This window comes from Rhipicephalus microplus, chromosome 6, assembly GCF_043290135.1.
Source record: "Rhipicephalus microplus isolate Deutch F79 chromosome 6, USDA_Rmic, whole genome shotgun sequence".
Lineage (NCBI taxonomy): Eukaryota > Metazoa > Arthropoda > Arachnida > Ixodida > Ixodidae > Rhipicephalus > Rhipicephalus microplus.
The window spans coordinates 65,627,455-65,643,989 of record NC_134705.1 but is presented as its reverse complement, the minus strand read 5'-3'; the positions used below and the strand labels follow the sequence as shown (position 1 = coordinate 65,643,989).

The 16,535-nt window shown below is 57.2% G+C and overlaps 1 protein-coding gene and 1 pseudogene across 1 annotated transcript; both read right to left on the bottom strand.

The window, feature by feature from the left end:
- Positions 1–1,551: 1,551 nt before the first annotated feature.
- On the bottom strand, positions 1,552–4,695 carry LOC119168654 (retrovirus-related Pol polyprotein from type-1 retrotransposable element R2). The gene has a single exon (XM_037420047.2). It carries the CDS (start codon positions 4,693–4,695, stop codon positions 1,552–1,554), a length of 3,144 nt encoding a protein of 1,047 aa, XP_037275944.2.
- An 8,750-nt stretch (positions 4,696–13,445) lies between these two features.
- LOC142766187 (U2 spliceosomal RNA) lies at positions 13,446–13,617 on the bottom strand (annotated as a pseudogene).
- Between the last annotated feature and the right edge of the window lie 2,918 nt (positions 13,618–16,535).

Below are 16,535 nucleotides of genomic sequence, written 5' to 3'. Positions count from 1 at the left end.
GCTGGACGACTGGTACATGAAGGCAGACGGTTCGCCGATCGACGCGGGCGAAGAGGCCCCCGACCTGGCGGCCGGAGACGGCGAGGGCCGCACCGGAGATGCGGCGTCAGAGGGCGATAGGCCCCTGAGGCGTCGCGAAGCCCGGGGTGCTGCTGGCGGCGACGAGGAGCCCGATGCGGACGATGACGTGTCAGACGATGTGCTGACGTGGCGCACACGCCGGGCAGGCGCGCGCTCGCGAGCGGCGCCGGATGGCCCAGCCTGGTCGACGTGGCACCGCAGGTGATTGGCCAGGCCGCGCTTGGTCGTGAACGTGGCGTCACACACGCCACAGCGACGGCGAGGCGTCTCCGTCGATGGCACGAGCGTGGCCCTTGCCAGGCAGTGGTGGTACGAGGGCCGGGACGTCAGCGGTGCGTCGCACACCGTGCACACGTAGATTCGTTCCCTCACACGAACGCCGTGCTCGAACTCCACGTGGCGGCGCACCGACTGCGCGCGGGACGTCCAAGCGGCCCCGCTGTACTTCATACTGCAGTTGTCGACTGGGCACTGAAGCTCCACCGGGGCCGGGAGATAAACCCACAGAACGTTGCCGTCCAGGGCCGGCTGGCGTGGTTGCACCGGGGCAGAAGAGCGTGAGGACGCCGGTGCTTCGGAACCAGCCGGTCCCGACGAGGGCGACGCAGTCGACGCCGGCGATGAAGGGCCCGCCGCGGGAGAACCCGGAGTCCCGCGCCGAGGTCGCTGAGGAGGGGGTGTGCCGGGGAGCCAGTAGGGGCAGCAGCGTGGCGCCGCCTGGCACGACGGCCCCTCGCGGAACTCGGGCGGGCAGGATCCATGGCGGCGGTCCCGGCAGGCAGCAGGACCGGACGGCAACAGCAGGGCCAGGCAGGACCAGGTGGGCCGGGCGGTGGGCGACGACGGCGGTGCGGTCACGATGGTGACCGTGGCCCGATGACGTCGTCAGCAGGCGGTGACGACCGGGCCGGGCATGCAGCAGGCGGCAGGCGAAGAGCCAAGCAAAGAAATGAGCTGTAGACTCTCACCAACCGCCGTCCAGCATCCGGGGGTCGCCAGGGCCAGCCAGGACGTCCAAGGCCTCCAGGGTCAGCAGGTCCGCCACGTCCAACGTCCAGGAACGGGAAGCCCCGCCGGTCAGCAGCAGCAGGTGCCCCTCCGAAAGGGCAGGCGCAGCCAGGAACGTCGCCTTCCCGGGGTGGCCGAGTCCCCGGGAGGGAACGCCTCTCGACCGTTGGCCAGCGGATCAAAGTGGGTCAGCGCAATTAAGCTGATAAGAACAGAGTGGAATTTTATTATGTTTCAGACAATGCATAGGTTGTCTTGAATTAGCCGGACGACATCGTTTAGTTCCTGTACATTGCACCGGGAGAGCCCGTTGGAAACCGGACACGGATGGTGATACAAGGACGCCAGGGTGTTGGTCATCACAGGAACCTTCGGGACTGCAGCGGCTTACCCAGGGTACTTGGCAGGTGGTAGGCGATGTGGCGACGTGGTACGGTAGGTCTTGCCTTAGTCAGCGGTGGTCTAGCTGCGTCCATGTCCCAAGTGCGCGTGGTATATGGCGCGGGACGCTGCCACCACCTCGCTCACGCAGAGTTTCTTTAACAGACGCAGGTAGGTGCGGGAGCACAGACGCTGAAGGACGCGGTCGTTGGCCGGGTCCCAAGCGCCGAGAGCCCCGACGATGACGGCGGCCACCGTTACTCTTTGGTAGCGGCGACGCAGGTAGTCGGCGACGGGTTGGTAGCGTGCGACCTTGTCGTTTCGCGTGTTGGTAAAGGCCTCTGGTGTATTCTCGAACGGGCAAGCCACGTCGATCACCAGGGCCTCCTCCCCGCGAACCAAGACGAGGTCAGGACGCAGTCCAGTGTCGCCGACCGGCCGGTTCTCGTACGCTACGGTGTAGTCGCGGGCGGCGGCCGTTCGAAGGCGCGAGACCACCGCGTTGTGCCGTGCCCGAGACATGGCGCTATGCGTCATGCAGTGGCAAAGCACGTGCGGTAGCGTCTCCCTCGCGTAGCCGCAGACCCGGCAACGCTGGTCCCGGTCAGTAGGGCCCCACATGACGGCACCGTTCAGGGGTAGCAGGTTGAGGCGTGCCCGGTGGATAAACCGCCAGTCGGCGAAGTGCGTGAATGCTCCCGTGGTGATGAAATGGGAGCTCGCACGATCCGCCGAGACGCAGGCCATCACCTTCCCCTGGTTGGGCTGGTCATGGAGGGCGTTGTCCCGGACGTGGGCCAGCACATCTCGTAGCGTCCGCATGACCCGGTTCCTCTGGGTTGAAGGAAGCGTTGCGTCGCCGCAGGTGATGGTGACGTGGTCCGGCCGCAGGGACCACGAGACTTGTAGCCTTCGGGATGCCTTACGGGCCTCGGTCCACACGCTGCGCAGCTGGGTTGCTGGCCTTGAGTGGACGACCTGTCGGTCGCCAGAGAGATATGCCTCCAACTCAAAACGGGTAGCCTCCCATCCGAGGCGGGTGGAGGCGATCTCGTAAGCGTCCGACAGGGCGAGGTCCCGTAGTGACTGGTCTGGTGTCGTCAGGAGCTTGAAAGCGGAGTCGATACGACAGATGTCGTATAACTCCGCTGCCACCGGTATCGCTGCAGCTCCTCCGGAGGCGCTCCCGTACACGTAGTGTGTCGAGGCATTCACCGGGAGGTAGAGTGTGCGCTTGACCATGGGCCTGATGGCAAGGTCCAACCGGTGCCAGTCTGTTTTGGTCAGGGCGCCGCACCTCATGGAGAAGTTGAGGGCGGGGAACACAAATGTCTTGAGGGCGTCAATACGCTGCCAGGGGGCTAGAAGGGACGAAAATATTGCCGTGGCGTTGCGTATGGCGTCGTCAATGACATTGGCTCCCGCTCTCTGTGGAAGGCGGAAACCCACCGGGCGTCCGAGGTAGCGGAGCGGCTCGGAGTCGTTCAAAGCCGTTACCGGGACGCCGGAGACCCGGAACACGGTTGGCCGCATTCCGACGGGGGTGACGCCGCTGAGGTGCAGGGTCGTACACTTGCTCGGGTTGAGAGATAGCCCAAGCGGTGTTGATAGCGCCTCGACCATGTCGATGCGTTGCTGGAGAAGAGCAGGACAGTCGGCCAGGGGCGTCAGGTCGTCGGCATAGGCGAGGATGTTGTGGTCGTCGCCTGTGCCTTGGACGCCTCGAATCACAGGGTCTATGACCAGGTTGAAGAGCAACCCGCTGAGCGGGCAGCCCTGGCGTAGACCCGAGTGGATGTCGACCGGATCTGTCGTGCCCTCTGCAGCAACGATGACAGTTTGGTTGTCACGGTACAGGTCCTCGATGAGGGCGGTGAACGTATCCCCAGCACCGGAACCACGGAGGGCGTCCAGGAGGGCTCGGTGAGGCACGGACCCGTAGGCGTTTGCGAAGTCCAAAAGGGCCGCGCAAAACTCCGTGCCACCAGCTCTGGCTGCGTCCATGCGGTGCTGAAAGATGTAATTCAGTTCGAAAACGCCATCATACGGGAGGAAACCTTTCTGGCACTTTGACAAGACCTGGTGATCCATGATCCAGGCTTGTAGGCGCGACGCAAGGCACTTGGCGTATAACTTAGAGGCAGTACTGCCGAGTGCAATGGGGCGCCAGTTGCCCGGGACAGAGGGATCACCTTTCTTGTATATGAGTACCGTACGCGACGTTCGCCATGAGTACGGGGTGCGACGGTGGTGGACGCAGGCGTTGAAAAGGGCGGACAGGAAGCGGGCCTCCGGGTCGACGGACCTCCAGTGGTGGTACGTCAGTCTGTCAGGACCGGGAGCCGTATTCTCCGACTTCCGGAGCCGGAGGAGAACCTCGTCCGCCGAGAAGGACGCCGTGTCGACCGGGACAGGGGCCGCGGGCCGCTGGAACAGCGCTGAGGTGTCTGCCGTGCGAGGTGACCAGGTGGAGGCCCAATGGTCCTGGATGTCTGGTATGGGGATGGTACAGGACCGTGTGGGACCCTCCATGATCAGGCGCACGGCACGTCGGCGGTTCCTGCGGTAGAGACGCTGGATCTGCGTGGCGTTGTCAGGGTTGACGTCTCGAGCAGGGCGTCCCGGTGTTGACGGGGGGAGGCGGACAGCCTCCGCGGCCAGAGCAACAGCCTGAGACCACGCCTGCTCACACGTCGCCCATGAGTCTGGTGTTGGAGCTGAACGGAGCGTGGCTCGCAAGACGCGGACCTGCTCCGCAAGCAGCATGGTGCGGTCCGGTGGCATCTCCATTGTCGGTGCTTCCACAGGAGTGTCGTGTGCACCGTCGTCGGCTTCATCCGCGCCAGTGTCTTCCAACCGCTCGGAAAGGGAAGGGGATGAGGAGGATCGGGAATTGGTCGACAGAGGGCGGCGGTCGACGACGGTGCCGGCAGCATGGACACTCTGTTCGTCCACCGGCTCGTTGGCCGATGCGTCGTCGGAGTTGTCGGTACCGGGGACGTCGGCAAGCTCCGTGGACATCCGTGAGGAAGCCCTCGAAGCAGACGACGTGGTGCCGGGACCGGTACGACGACGAGAAGACGAGCCGGGCGTGGATGAGACCTCGCCAGTCGTGGACTGGGGACCAGGATCTGGTGGCACGGACGGTGGCGTTCCGGTACCCGAAGGCGATTGCCGAGGCGTAGAAGAGCCGGAGCCAGAAGTTGAGGAGGAGTGGCCCGGCATAGTAGACGCCTCGGAACTTGACACCGACGGAGAACCGGTTGCCGAAGTGCTGGAGGCCGACCCGGTACTGGAAGATGGCGTCGATGTGGAAGAATGGCCTCCACGACGGGAAATTTTATTAACGAGTCACACGTTGCCCTCCACCGAGGGGCTACAACACAAATGGACAATAGGCTCAGGCTCACAGAATAACATGAGAGGCACCGCGACATGGGTTGAAATCACGCAGTAGCAGCAAAGTGCAATTTCCAGGTTACAGCCTTATACACCATTTCGAGGGGTGTTTACAATGCAAGATTAACATGTGCATTCATTTTTTTAAAAAATATAAAGAAACATGTGATCAAACACCCAGTTGCCTACACATGTGTTGAGAAATTGCACAAGCACAGTGTGTATTGTGGCTAAACAAAAAAGACTATTCCAAAACACAGAAGGTTATACAGTCTCAAGGGATGAAACAAGCACGCGGACAATAAAAACGGAGATACTAGTTTAAAGTAGAAACGTGGGTTATGAGGTCAACACCATACCGAGCGACAGTTTGGTGGAAGAGGGTTAGAAGGGGGTGATGGGGAGGCGCAGCTTGCCTTTTTGTAGTAGGAAGAACCTCGTGTGCCATCGACGAAGGAATTTTTCCTCGCCGCTGGTTTCGAGGTCCTCTGACAGATAGTGCCACAACATCAAGCGTATCTTGGCTACCGCTGGGAAGGCTGCCCGTACTGGTTTATGCCTAGCTTCGGCTAGGCAGCGCCGGTTCCAATGCGCGAACAGCGTGCACGCTACCACCAGTTTGGCGAATGCGCCTCTGTTCCTGGCGAGGGCTGGAGGGGGGCGAATGCGAAACTCTCTCGCCACTATCCGCCACACCGGCTTAGCTGCGGGGCACTTGTGCAGGGCGTGTGTAAGGGTTTCGATGGAGGGGCTATTGGGACAGCGGGCGGAAGGTACGATGCCCAGCCTGTGTAGGCGCTGGCGAGTTGGTAGGATGTCCCAATTCTTCCTCCACGTGAAGTCTGCTACCGGTTTGGGCATTCTCCGCCCATCTCTGCGCGCGTTCTGTTGCCATTTTTGGGACTGCCTGCATTCTTCCCGCGTCAACTAGTGCCGCGCAATGTCCTCCGCGATGCGAGTGGGTGGGGTTTTGTCAATATCACATTCAGAGGCGTCTTTCTCAAGCATCCGCATAGTGTTTGCGGCGCCCTTGTAAAAGCTTGAGGGAGCTTCCGCAAGCGGAGTGAGGGGACGCTTCGCATTCAGGAAGGCAGCGTTTGTGCTGCACCAGTAGCGCATGATGTCCCTCCCTACGTTACCGGGTGTTTGGAACAATGCCCTAGCCGTTTTTAATGCGAGCACTTTGCTAGTAGTGGGCGGGTGTGATAATCCGAGGCCACCCTCGTCCGTCGAAAGGTGTAGGAGGGTGCGGCGTATGGGCGCGGGCTTGCCATCCCATAGGAAGGCGCCGATCATTTTCATCAGCCTTGTAGCTTTCCTAGCGGGCATCACGGCGACTCGACTGGCGTAATACGCAAAGGCGCAAATGGTGGTTGTCACTGCCAGGGCTTTTTCGCGCAAATACATGCCTTTTGGGCTGAGGCGCTCTATTGCCACTTGTGCGCGTTCCAACGCTCGTTGCCAGGTTTTCTCCGCCACACCGCCACCAAAGAAGTAGATGCCCAGTACCTTGACGGTGTCCACTGCGCGCAGCTCACCCAGGGCCTCTCGGGGGAAGGCGCCAAAGGCAATAGCCTCGCTTTTCTCCATGTTAAGGAGCGCGCCTGAGGCGTCCGCGTAGGGTGCGAACGTCTCCCAGAAAGCCTGTAAGCTTGCCGGGTCACGGACAAACAACGAAACATCGTCCGCATAGCCGAGCACTTTGATTGTGGCCTCCCCCGTTAGTGGAAAGCCCCTAATGCGGTCGTTGTTCATGATTCTTGTCAATAGCGGCTCGAGCGAGAGTATGAAGAGGGTAGGCCCAAGTGGGCATCCCTGGCGGATGCCTCTCTCGTACGCGAAGTTAGTCGATGGGGCGCCATTTACGACTACGTGGCACGTAAGATCTCTGTACAGTAGGGCGATGCTTTCCACAAAGTGTGCGGTGAAACCGAAACGGCGCAGGACTTTGAGCATGTACTCGTGCCCAACTCGATCGAAGGCCTTCGCTTGGTCGAGCGATATGAAGGCGCCCGACAAAGATTTGGCAGTCAAATATTCGAAGACATCCCGCGTGACCGTCAAGTTGGCGAAAATTGAGCGGCCCGGCACTGCGCAGGTCTGTTGTGTTGAAACCATGGTCTGTAGCAGTGGTTTCATGCGGTTGTTTAGCAGGGAAGCCACCATCTTGTAGTCAGCATTCAGAAGGGTGACCGGCCGCCACGCCGAAAGCTCCTCCTGCTGGGCGCCCTCCTTGAGGAGGAGGACGATCCTCCCTTCGCCGAAGGATGGTGGTTTCCGGTGATGGGTAACCACCATGTTTACCATGAGCACGAGGACTTTCTCCAGTTCATTCCAAAAGGTGGAATAGAAGGAAGCTGTGAGTCCGTCTGTGCCAGGAGCGGAGTTCGGTGGCATGTTCTTGATGGTAGTCCTTACTTCTTCCGCTGTTGCATCACTGCCCAATATTTCAGCTTCGTCCTGCTCGAGGCGCGCAAGGTTACGACAGAGCTCTTCATACAGATGCTCCCCGCCTGGGGTGCCGGCGCAGTCTGTGTCTCGAAAGAGGTCTGCAAAGTAGTTCCGGAAGGTCATGCCAATGTCATCTGGGTCAGTGGCGAAGGAGTTGTCCGGGCGCTGAACCCGCGTGATGTGGACACGGCCGTTCCCGGTCACCCCATTGGGGTCTGCTTCGGCCTGGTCTTTGGGTGGCCTCCGCGCACGTTGTTGGAGTAGCCGGGTATGTTCGGCCTCCAGAGCAGCGAGGTAGCCCCGCGTACAGTCCGTCAGGGTGTCCGCCCCCCTGATGATACGGATCCTGCATAGGGTCTCATTCAGTCTGTCTGTGATCCTGTGCTTCCGGGCTTTTCCCTCGTCCTGGAGAATGGTCTTCCACTCCGCTTTCAATGCTTCCCATGATTCTGGGGTCACTTCTGAGACGTCGTCAACTGAGGCCTGAATGCGCTCTCTGATTCGTTCGACGCTATCCTCGTCGAGGAGCAAAGCCGCGTCAAGCCGCCAGCCATGGTTGCCACTGAGAATTCCGGGGCGGCACCTTATTGTGGTGACAAGTGGAAGGTGGTCGGATCGGTTTGCGAGGGCGGCAGGGAGGGGCAGGACCTCGCATGCCTCCACTGAGGAAAGGAGGAAGTCGGGCAGGTAGGTCCGATCGATACGAGAGGCGGTGAACTGTGAGGAGCGCGTGGGTGCGAAAAGATCGCCATGGATGTGAATCCAGACATGCGTGAGGGATAGGTGCCTTAAGAGCGCCACGAGCTCCCTCGCATGGTATGTGGAAGCTCCGCGGCCCGGCCCCCTGACGTCCCTGTGCGAGTCTATTACGCAATTGAAGTCTCCCAGGAGAATGTGTGGGAGTGGTTCTGAGAGCATCTGGAGTAATTCTTGAAAGAAGTTATTAGTGTACATTCTCGTCACTGGAGCGTAAACATTAACGAAGCGGCACCGCTTCCCATTAACGAATATGTCTAACAAAAGAGTGCGGCCGTTTGCGCCGAATGTGCAAAAAGCTTTCTGTCGGAAGCGGCCCGTAATGAAGATGGCCCCCACCCCACATGCCCTCGCGTTTGTCAGTGAGAAGAAAGCGTCGACCCGGAAGGTTCTCTTGAAGGTGGCGACGTCCAGCGGCGATCGAAAATTCGTCTCCTGGAGGAATAGCAGATCGATCCCCAGAGACAGGGCAAACGCTAGCACACTTTCCTGTTTTGCCTTGTCCCGGAAGCCCCTGACGTTCCAGGAAGCTATTTTAAGGTGAGGCATAGCCTAATAAAATGGTAATGGGAAGGAGGAAAAGGGCCCTGTTATGATGGCAACAGGGCGCAACAGCTGAGGAGGGCATGCCTCTACGACAGCCGACGCCAAGAGCAGGCGACACGACCAGCGTGAGCCGCGTCTCTACAGATAACAAAATGAAGGCAGCCAGAACGACTCTGTGGCGTTGTACCCCAGGAGCAAGCCAAGAAAACACACCGGGATCACGGGACGCGGCCAGCGTCCGTGCTCTCCAGGCGCGAAGGCACGGCAACGCAAAACGAAGAAAAGAAAAAACGGACTCGGACGCGTCCGAGCGAGGCACCCGAGCAGATCACCCCCCCACCCCCGGAACCGCGCGGCGCCGCGACGCCGCCGCCTACTCGGTTGTCTCGCCGCCATCCGCGGGGGGGTCCCCCTTGGTCACGGCGTTCTTGCCCAACCTCGGGGTCTTCGCCTTCGGCGGGGCGTCGCTGTCACTGCTTCTCACTTCTATCCCAGTCCGCCGCTGCCTCGCCTCACGAGTGGGGGAACCCTCACGGGAGTCGTGCTGCGGCTCGTCTCCGTGACGGCGACGCGAGCGAGACCTCGGCTCGCGGCCCTTGTCGCGACTTGAGGCCCGTACGCCCGAATCGCGACCAGCCCCGTCTCCGCGGCGACGACGTGAGCGCGAGCGAGATCTCCGCTCGTGGCCAGACGCCGGGTGAACCACGGGCGGGTCCGGTCGCCGGCTCTCGCGGGGCACAACCTGCTCGGGGGAAGGGTCTGACGGCGCGCGGTCGTCGTCCTCAGGCAGGGCATAGTGCCCGCGGCTCACAATAGGCCTGTCATCCCTGGCCGGGGCTTGCTGAAGCGCTCCCGAATCCTGGGCCGTGACAGGGGCTAGCACGATGGCCGGCGCGTCGGAGACGGGGTGGCTCGTCTCCTCTTGCTCAGGAGGCGCCGGGGACGCGTCCTCTAAGGTAGCCAAAGGCGGCCAGTCCTCGGCGCCCGATAGGCTTGCGGGTGTTGTAAGGGACGCCGATCGCGTCGGGCCCGTCTCAGTATCAGTTGTGTCTGCGCCAGAGGACGCCGACGCCGAACTAACGGGGGCAGACGCTCCGCGCGTCTCTTCCTTGACACCCGAAGACGCCGCACTGCCGCTTGCGCTTGAGTCTGATTCCCCGTCGCGACGCCAAGAGAGAGGGCCTCTTACGGTCGTGCGGGGCGTGATCTTCGGCGTGAGGACCTGTAGACGCGAAGTGGTCTCACCCGACCTCGGCGAAGGGGCACCGGATGACTGGCTAAGTGCTGCGTTGGTGACTGTCAGCACTGACGAACCGCGGGCAGCGGCCGCGTAGGAGCGCCTGCGGAAACACTCGCGCGTCCCGTGACGGCCCCCGCAACGCGTACACTCGGCTGTGCAGCCCTCCGTGTCGTGGCCGAAGACGCCACAACGCTTGCAAAACGCGGCCGTGCACGCGGTCGCCATGTGCCCGGCCTCGCCGCAGCGCGCGCACACACGGCGCATCCCGCGGTACTCAAACATTACTCGGTGGCCCGCGATGGTGATGAAGTTGGGCACCGGTCGACTCATCTCAATTTTTACAACTCGAACGCCGCTAAGCTTGTTAAACCTCGTTGTTACAGGGGCAAAAGAAATGCCCTTAATTTTGCCGTACTGCGCAAGGGCGTTGCCAAGCGTCTCGTCGGAGATGTACACAGGGTACCGGTAAACGTTAACAAACGTGACCGGTGGCCCGACGGCCTCAACCGGCACGTGCTGGTCGTTCACGCGGAAACCTTCCGCAACCATTAATTTCGTCGCCTGGCTAGCGTTCCGGGTGCAAACGAGAAACTTGGCACCGCCCATGTGCTGCAACACATAAACACTATCGTCACCGGCAGTCAATTCAACAGCGTCAATCAAATTATCTATGCTTACGTCGCCTTCCGGCGCGGTGAACAAGAAACAGTTTTCCCGGGCTGGGAGCTCCATTGGGGTCGCCATACTGAAGGACGCTGGTCCCAGGAGGGCGAGACTTGTGGAAACTTGTAATGTGCAGACGGGCTGCACTCTAGTAGAGTGTGCGGCTCAGCCGAGGCGAAGACCGCTCAGTAGAGGTAGGCGCCGCGAAGACGGCAGGGGGACTCCGGGGCAGCAGGCGTTGTCCGGGTCCAAGCGGCTGCAGGCATCAGGGGGAACCAGGCGGGAGCCGGGAACCCAGGAGCGGCAGGCGCGCGCAGAACGGAGCAGCGCTGCCACGGGGCGTCTTCTTTCTTCGGTCTTCAGAGGGGCCGGGGGCCGACGTCAGCGTGACGTGACCCCAGGTCTCGCAGAGTGACTCGTAGAAAACAGCTAGCTCGACACTTTGATCTTAGCCAAAAGGCCGAGAAGCGATGCAATTCATTAGCACTTAATTAAAATCCATTCTTTCACACCTCGTACTTAGTCCTGGCCAAAAGCCAGGCAAACAGTAGCAAAGCAATTCCGACGTCCACCCATGCACAACCAGCATTGTGCACCGAAAGCGGCGGCGCTGGCTTCACGGCATTGCTTTTATCCCTAGTCCGCTTGAAGTTTCTTGTTTCGCTTACAAACATGTTAAAACTGAAACCTTCTTTTTCCCAGAGGTCAAAGCCACGCGTGCTTGCTTGCATGCGTACTCTCGAATGTAACCATGACGTCACACCAAATACTTGCCGGCGAACATTATCAGGCATGTCGCGACGGATGCTACAGCACTTGTTTTAAAAACTGATGCATAGTGTACATGTCCAACTCGAGCACCAAAGCCTAGAAGGAAAAAAGAAAAAAAAATGACTGTGCAAAATGTGACTACGTCACCCATCCAACATGGCTTCTACGCTGGCTGCCCAAGCAACGTCTCTGCAACGACGCCCACAATCATCGGCAAAAAGGTGTTGCCTTTGGCTGCTTCAGCGCGCTCAACGTATGCCTTGCAAGTTCCGACGTCGCGGAACACCGCACCGAGGTCGACGAAGGTCCTGCCGTAAAAGGCAGAGAAACGTCTACCGCGTGCGTTGTGAAGCCGGTGAATGAAGGGTCATGTGGCAGAGGGTGACGGAACGTGAGTGTGCGACATGCCGCTGCGATGTCGTTCAAGCGCTCAACGGGCCGGCAGGCTCTGCCTGTCGTGGTCGAAAACGCTTGTCCAAGTTTTGCTGATTCCGAGGGGTAGGAGTGCTATAGTGGCGTGTACGAGGCGCTGGTGCGGCGCTCCGTCGATCGTGCCAGACGGACATGAGGCGGCAAGAAGGCGGTCGTCAAGTGGTCGCGGAAATCAGTGGAGAAGTACTCGCCTGCGCTTTTCGTCGAATTCCGCTGGGTAAGGTGCGAGAAGACTCGCGACAGACGATCTTCGGGAGACGGGTGGTTGCACAAATGCGACCGTGCGTCAACGTGCAGCCATATTCGTGGATTATTTCGCCCCATTACGATAGCTTCGTCACAGCGCTCGCTGGGGTTGCTTGTTTTTGTTGACCTTCACTTGTGGCTCACACCCACTGTGAGGGATTGGCCGGTTTGTTGTTCTGCTTCTTCGACTTCTACATACTCGGCTTAGTGAAGCTGTGAGGAGTGATGAGTGGGTACAGAGGCAAAGCACAGCAAAGCGCGCCCGGGGCGTGATCTCACGTGTCCTGGTTTCCACGGCGCTTCAGGTACGTGCGTGGTGCGTCCGTACGTCTAGTGCGCAATTTTCTTGGAACTTCCAGCAACTGGCAATTCCATTGAGGTGAGCGTGCGAGGATGTTTGTTGTAATTAACGAGAGCCAACGGTGGATGAGCTGGTATGAGATGGTGTTCAGAAATGTAGTGTGTGATCAACAAGGCGATGTCCGTCGTGGTAGTCTAGTGGCTGTAAGGTACTCGGCTGCTGACCCGCAGGTTGTGGGATCGAAACCCGGCCGCGGCGGCTGCATTTCCCTGTGGTCAGATTAGGGTGCACGTTAAAGAACCCCAGGTGGTCGAAATTTCCGGAGCCCTCCATTACGGCGTCTCTCATAATCATATGGTGGTTTTGGGACGTCATAACCCACATATCATCATATCGTCATCAAGGTGATGGCTGAGGGCGCCAGCGAGGTAGCTGACCGCGTGGCAACGAATTACAGCCACCGCTGGCAGAAGCTGGGACCCAGGTCAGTGGACATAGAAAAAGCACATCGGGGCTTTGCCGCTCCACCGTACAGCAGGTGTGTGCGGGGTGGGTCCTGTGGCGTTCTTTGCGATTTTAATTTGTGATGGGGAATAGTGTAGATGCATAGACGTGGCGAGAGCACGCGTCTTCAGGTTAAGACGTCGCGTGAAGATGTGAAATAAAATGCCTTCGTTTGTCACTGCAACTGTAAACAGAAACACCAACAACCATTTCTAGAGGCTGTTTTATTTTTCGTTCCGAAACGGGTGAATTGGAAAAGCGGAATTAGCTTGGCACATACATACACACTTCTACACACATACATACACATCGTATACACACTTCTAGCTTTCCTCCGAAACAGTAATAATAAATTACTCAATAGTTTTATTAATATGAGTAGGGATGTTTAAAAAAATAAAAACTTGAGTATGTACGTGTGAACATAACCAAAAAAAAGGGGGGCCTCCAATTATGAAATTTTCACAGAAACATTTATTTTCCCACAGCAATCGTAAGTGTAAACACAGCTAGCGCACTCCCCGCACGCGATTACCGCGTCAGCCGGGGCGGCGTGACGCCACCGTCTCGGACACTCGCCGCACCCACGCCGTTTACCTAGATATCCTTGGTAAATTCGAACTCTCTTTCTGTCATTGAATTTATTGTCGAACACACCCCCGCAGGGGTGAGTGGGCTGATCCCGGAGGTAGTGCAATACCGGGCCAACCCGTGGCGGAGGTGAAGCAAGCTTCAAGCACTCCGCCGCATTGCAAAAATAAGTTTAATATCTTGGATCCAAATAGGATCCGTATCAGATATTAAGCTGATAAGAACAGATACTACAACAAAGAGAAGTTTATTTACTTCAAAACAGGGCAAGTTCAGGTCACGTTGAGACACAATACGCGGCCGCACTTTGGCCGGGAACAATTCAATGGAACAAAAACACACAAATTTTGATGTAAAGGACAGGGCACTCGGTAAAATATAAACACTATATACAATTTGGTTTTTTTTCCACACGTTCAAATACATGTACAATATACCTATGTACTGATTGTGATGCGGGTTCTTGTTGCTGATTTGTTTCTCCTGGTTGAGCCCCGGAGAGTTTTTCTAATAAGGACAAAGCCGTTTGCTTAACAAACAACACCTAAACATTTACTGCAGAACTGAAGCAAAACTCAAACGCAAACTACAAGAAATGAGTAGCTGGCTAAAAGCGGGTTTTAGAAGGAAAACAAACATCTAAAGTCCCGAAACTGCCGACGGAAAGTCACAGCTACATGATGCAGTTCTGACGCGGTGATTCGGCGGTGCAGGGAAGAGAGCAAGTTCGATCTCACCAAAACGTTGCTGCTGTAATGGTGGCGACGGCGTGTACCGATGCTCGCTGGCGGCGACGATGGAACGGGACTCGCTCGGTGATGCCTGTGGCGGCCCAGATTCGCCCGATGAGGTGGCTGGTTGCAAGGCTCAGGCCCGTGACCCGAACTGCCGTTGCTGCACCCGCACCGGAATCTGCAGGCCTTGGTCTCGACCGTTGAGGCAGCTCGCCGTCCTTGGAAGGCGTTGTCCGGAGGTCCAGATCGGGTGAAGTCCAGAAGGCTCAGGTCTGCCACCCGACTGCCTGTCTTCAGCTCCCAGCTGTGACCTTCCTCTTGCCTCGTTCACCTCGAACTACTAGCTCTTTTGCCCTTCAGGATTGGCTTCCTCTGGGGCACACTTGTCTCGTCCCGATTGGCCTTTCAAAACTCCGTGGTGATCAGCCATTGGCCCTTGTTTGCTTTATGGTCTTGGATGCTTGCGCTCCACGCTCTCACGTGTACCGGTCCTCGGCGTCGTCGTTGTTCAGGCGACCCAGCACGTGCACTCGGTCATCCTTTAATTTCGCGCACTTTTCAATCATTCACAATTACGCGCACCAGTCGCATCACCATCGCATCACAATGGCCCCCTTTCGAAGAAGTTTTTCCCGTTGAAAAACTGTCGTTCGATGCGCACCACACAAGCTATCACAACACACCGATGGCACCACACTGCTTCTTCGTTGACATGTCTCACGTCGAAACACCGAGTCCACAGAACGTAACATTCAACCAACAACAATAAGAAAAGTTTTTGGCAGCAACTAAGAACAGTACAAATACAGTCATTAACTCCAGTAACAGTCCACCACACAAGCATAACCTTGTAATAATAACACACAGAACATATTCACTGCAACCTACTCATGTAGTCGGCTCCAACATTCTCGGATCCCTTTATATGTTCTACGTGAAAGTTGTACTCTTGCAGTACTAAACTCCACCGCAGAACTCTGCTGTTGAGGTGTTTTGCTCGAGATAAGTACTGCAACGGTTGGTGATCTGTTTGAACCGTGAAATATGTCCCATATAAAAATATGTGGAACTTTTCCACTGCCAACACCAACGCGAGACACTCCCGCTCGATTGTTGAGTAGTTCTGTTCTCGAGGCAGTAGCTGACGACTGGCGTATTTTACCGGGTATAAAACACCGTCGTGCTCTTGCATAAGGACTGCACCGATGCAAGAATCGGAGGCGTCACTGCGGAGTACAAATCCACGTTTGAGATCCGGAGCCTTTAAAATAGGTCCAGACGCCAGAGCTTGCTTTAGTGTTTCGAAAGCTGTCTGCCCTTCAATATTCCAATTGATCTTGTTACTCTCCCTTTTCTTTGTCATCTCTGTCAGAGGCAGTGCCTTCTCAGCGTAGTGAGGGATTAGATCACGATAATATCCTGCCAAGCCAAGAAACGAACGTAGTTGTTTCTTCGTAGTGGGTAATGGGGCTTTGGCGATTTTTATGATCGTGTCCTCTACCGGCTGAATTGTTCCATCTCCCAGTCGATGACCCAGGAACACAATCGACGTCATTCCAATCTCCGATTTCTGGGGCTTAATTTTGAGTCCTGCTTCTCGAATCCTATTCATCAGTTCACTCAGAGTCTGCATGTGTTCCTCCCAGGTTGTCGTAGCGACGAGAACATCATCGATATAATGAACGACGTTCGGGATGCCCTGAAGGAGACGTCTCATTAGCCGGGTAAACACTGCGGACGCTGTTTTGATACCGAATGGCATATAGAGGAAATGGTAGTGTCCCGATTGGGTGGAGAATGCCGTTTTTAGCCGGGATTCTTTGTCCAAGGGCACCTGCCAGTATCCTTTCGTAAGGTCAAACTTGGAGAAGAATTTTCTAGTGCCGATCTCTGTAAACAATACATCCGTTCTCGGAATTGGTTCTGCATCGGAGACCAACACATCATTGATGCGACGGAGGTCGATGCAAGTACGGTAACTCTTATCGGGCTTCTTCACCAGCACCAATGGTGAGTTGTAAGGTGAGTCGGACCTTTCAATCACTCCGAGTCGCAGCATTTCTCCGACTTCTTTCTCAACTACCTCTTTCATTGCGAATGGTAACGGATATTGTGGAGTGTTGATAGGCTCGGACGTTGTCAGTTTAAGACGACACTCTAACAAGTTTGTCTTGCCGGGGACTTCGGAAAAGACGTCTTTATGGGTGGCTAGGAGCTCGTCAATTTCTTCCCTTTGTCTATTCCTGAGGTTAGGACCAAGCTTGATAGCTTCAGTACCAAAGCCCTCAGTAGCTTTAAAGGTAGGCACTGGCGTGTCTGTCTCTTCCTCTTCCACTACAATGAAAGATGCGGACTGGGGTGATATTTCTGGAGGACGCTCTTCGTAGCGTTTTAACATGTTTATATGGAACAGCTTGGTAGTATGTCCCAT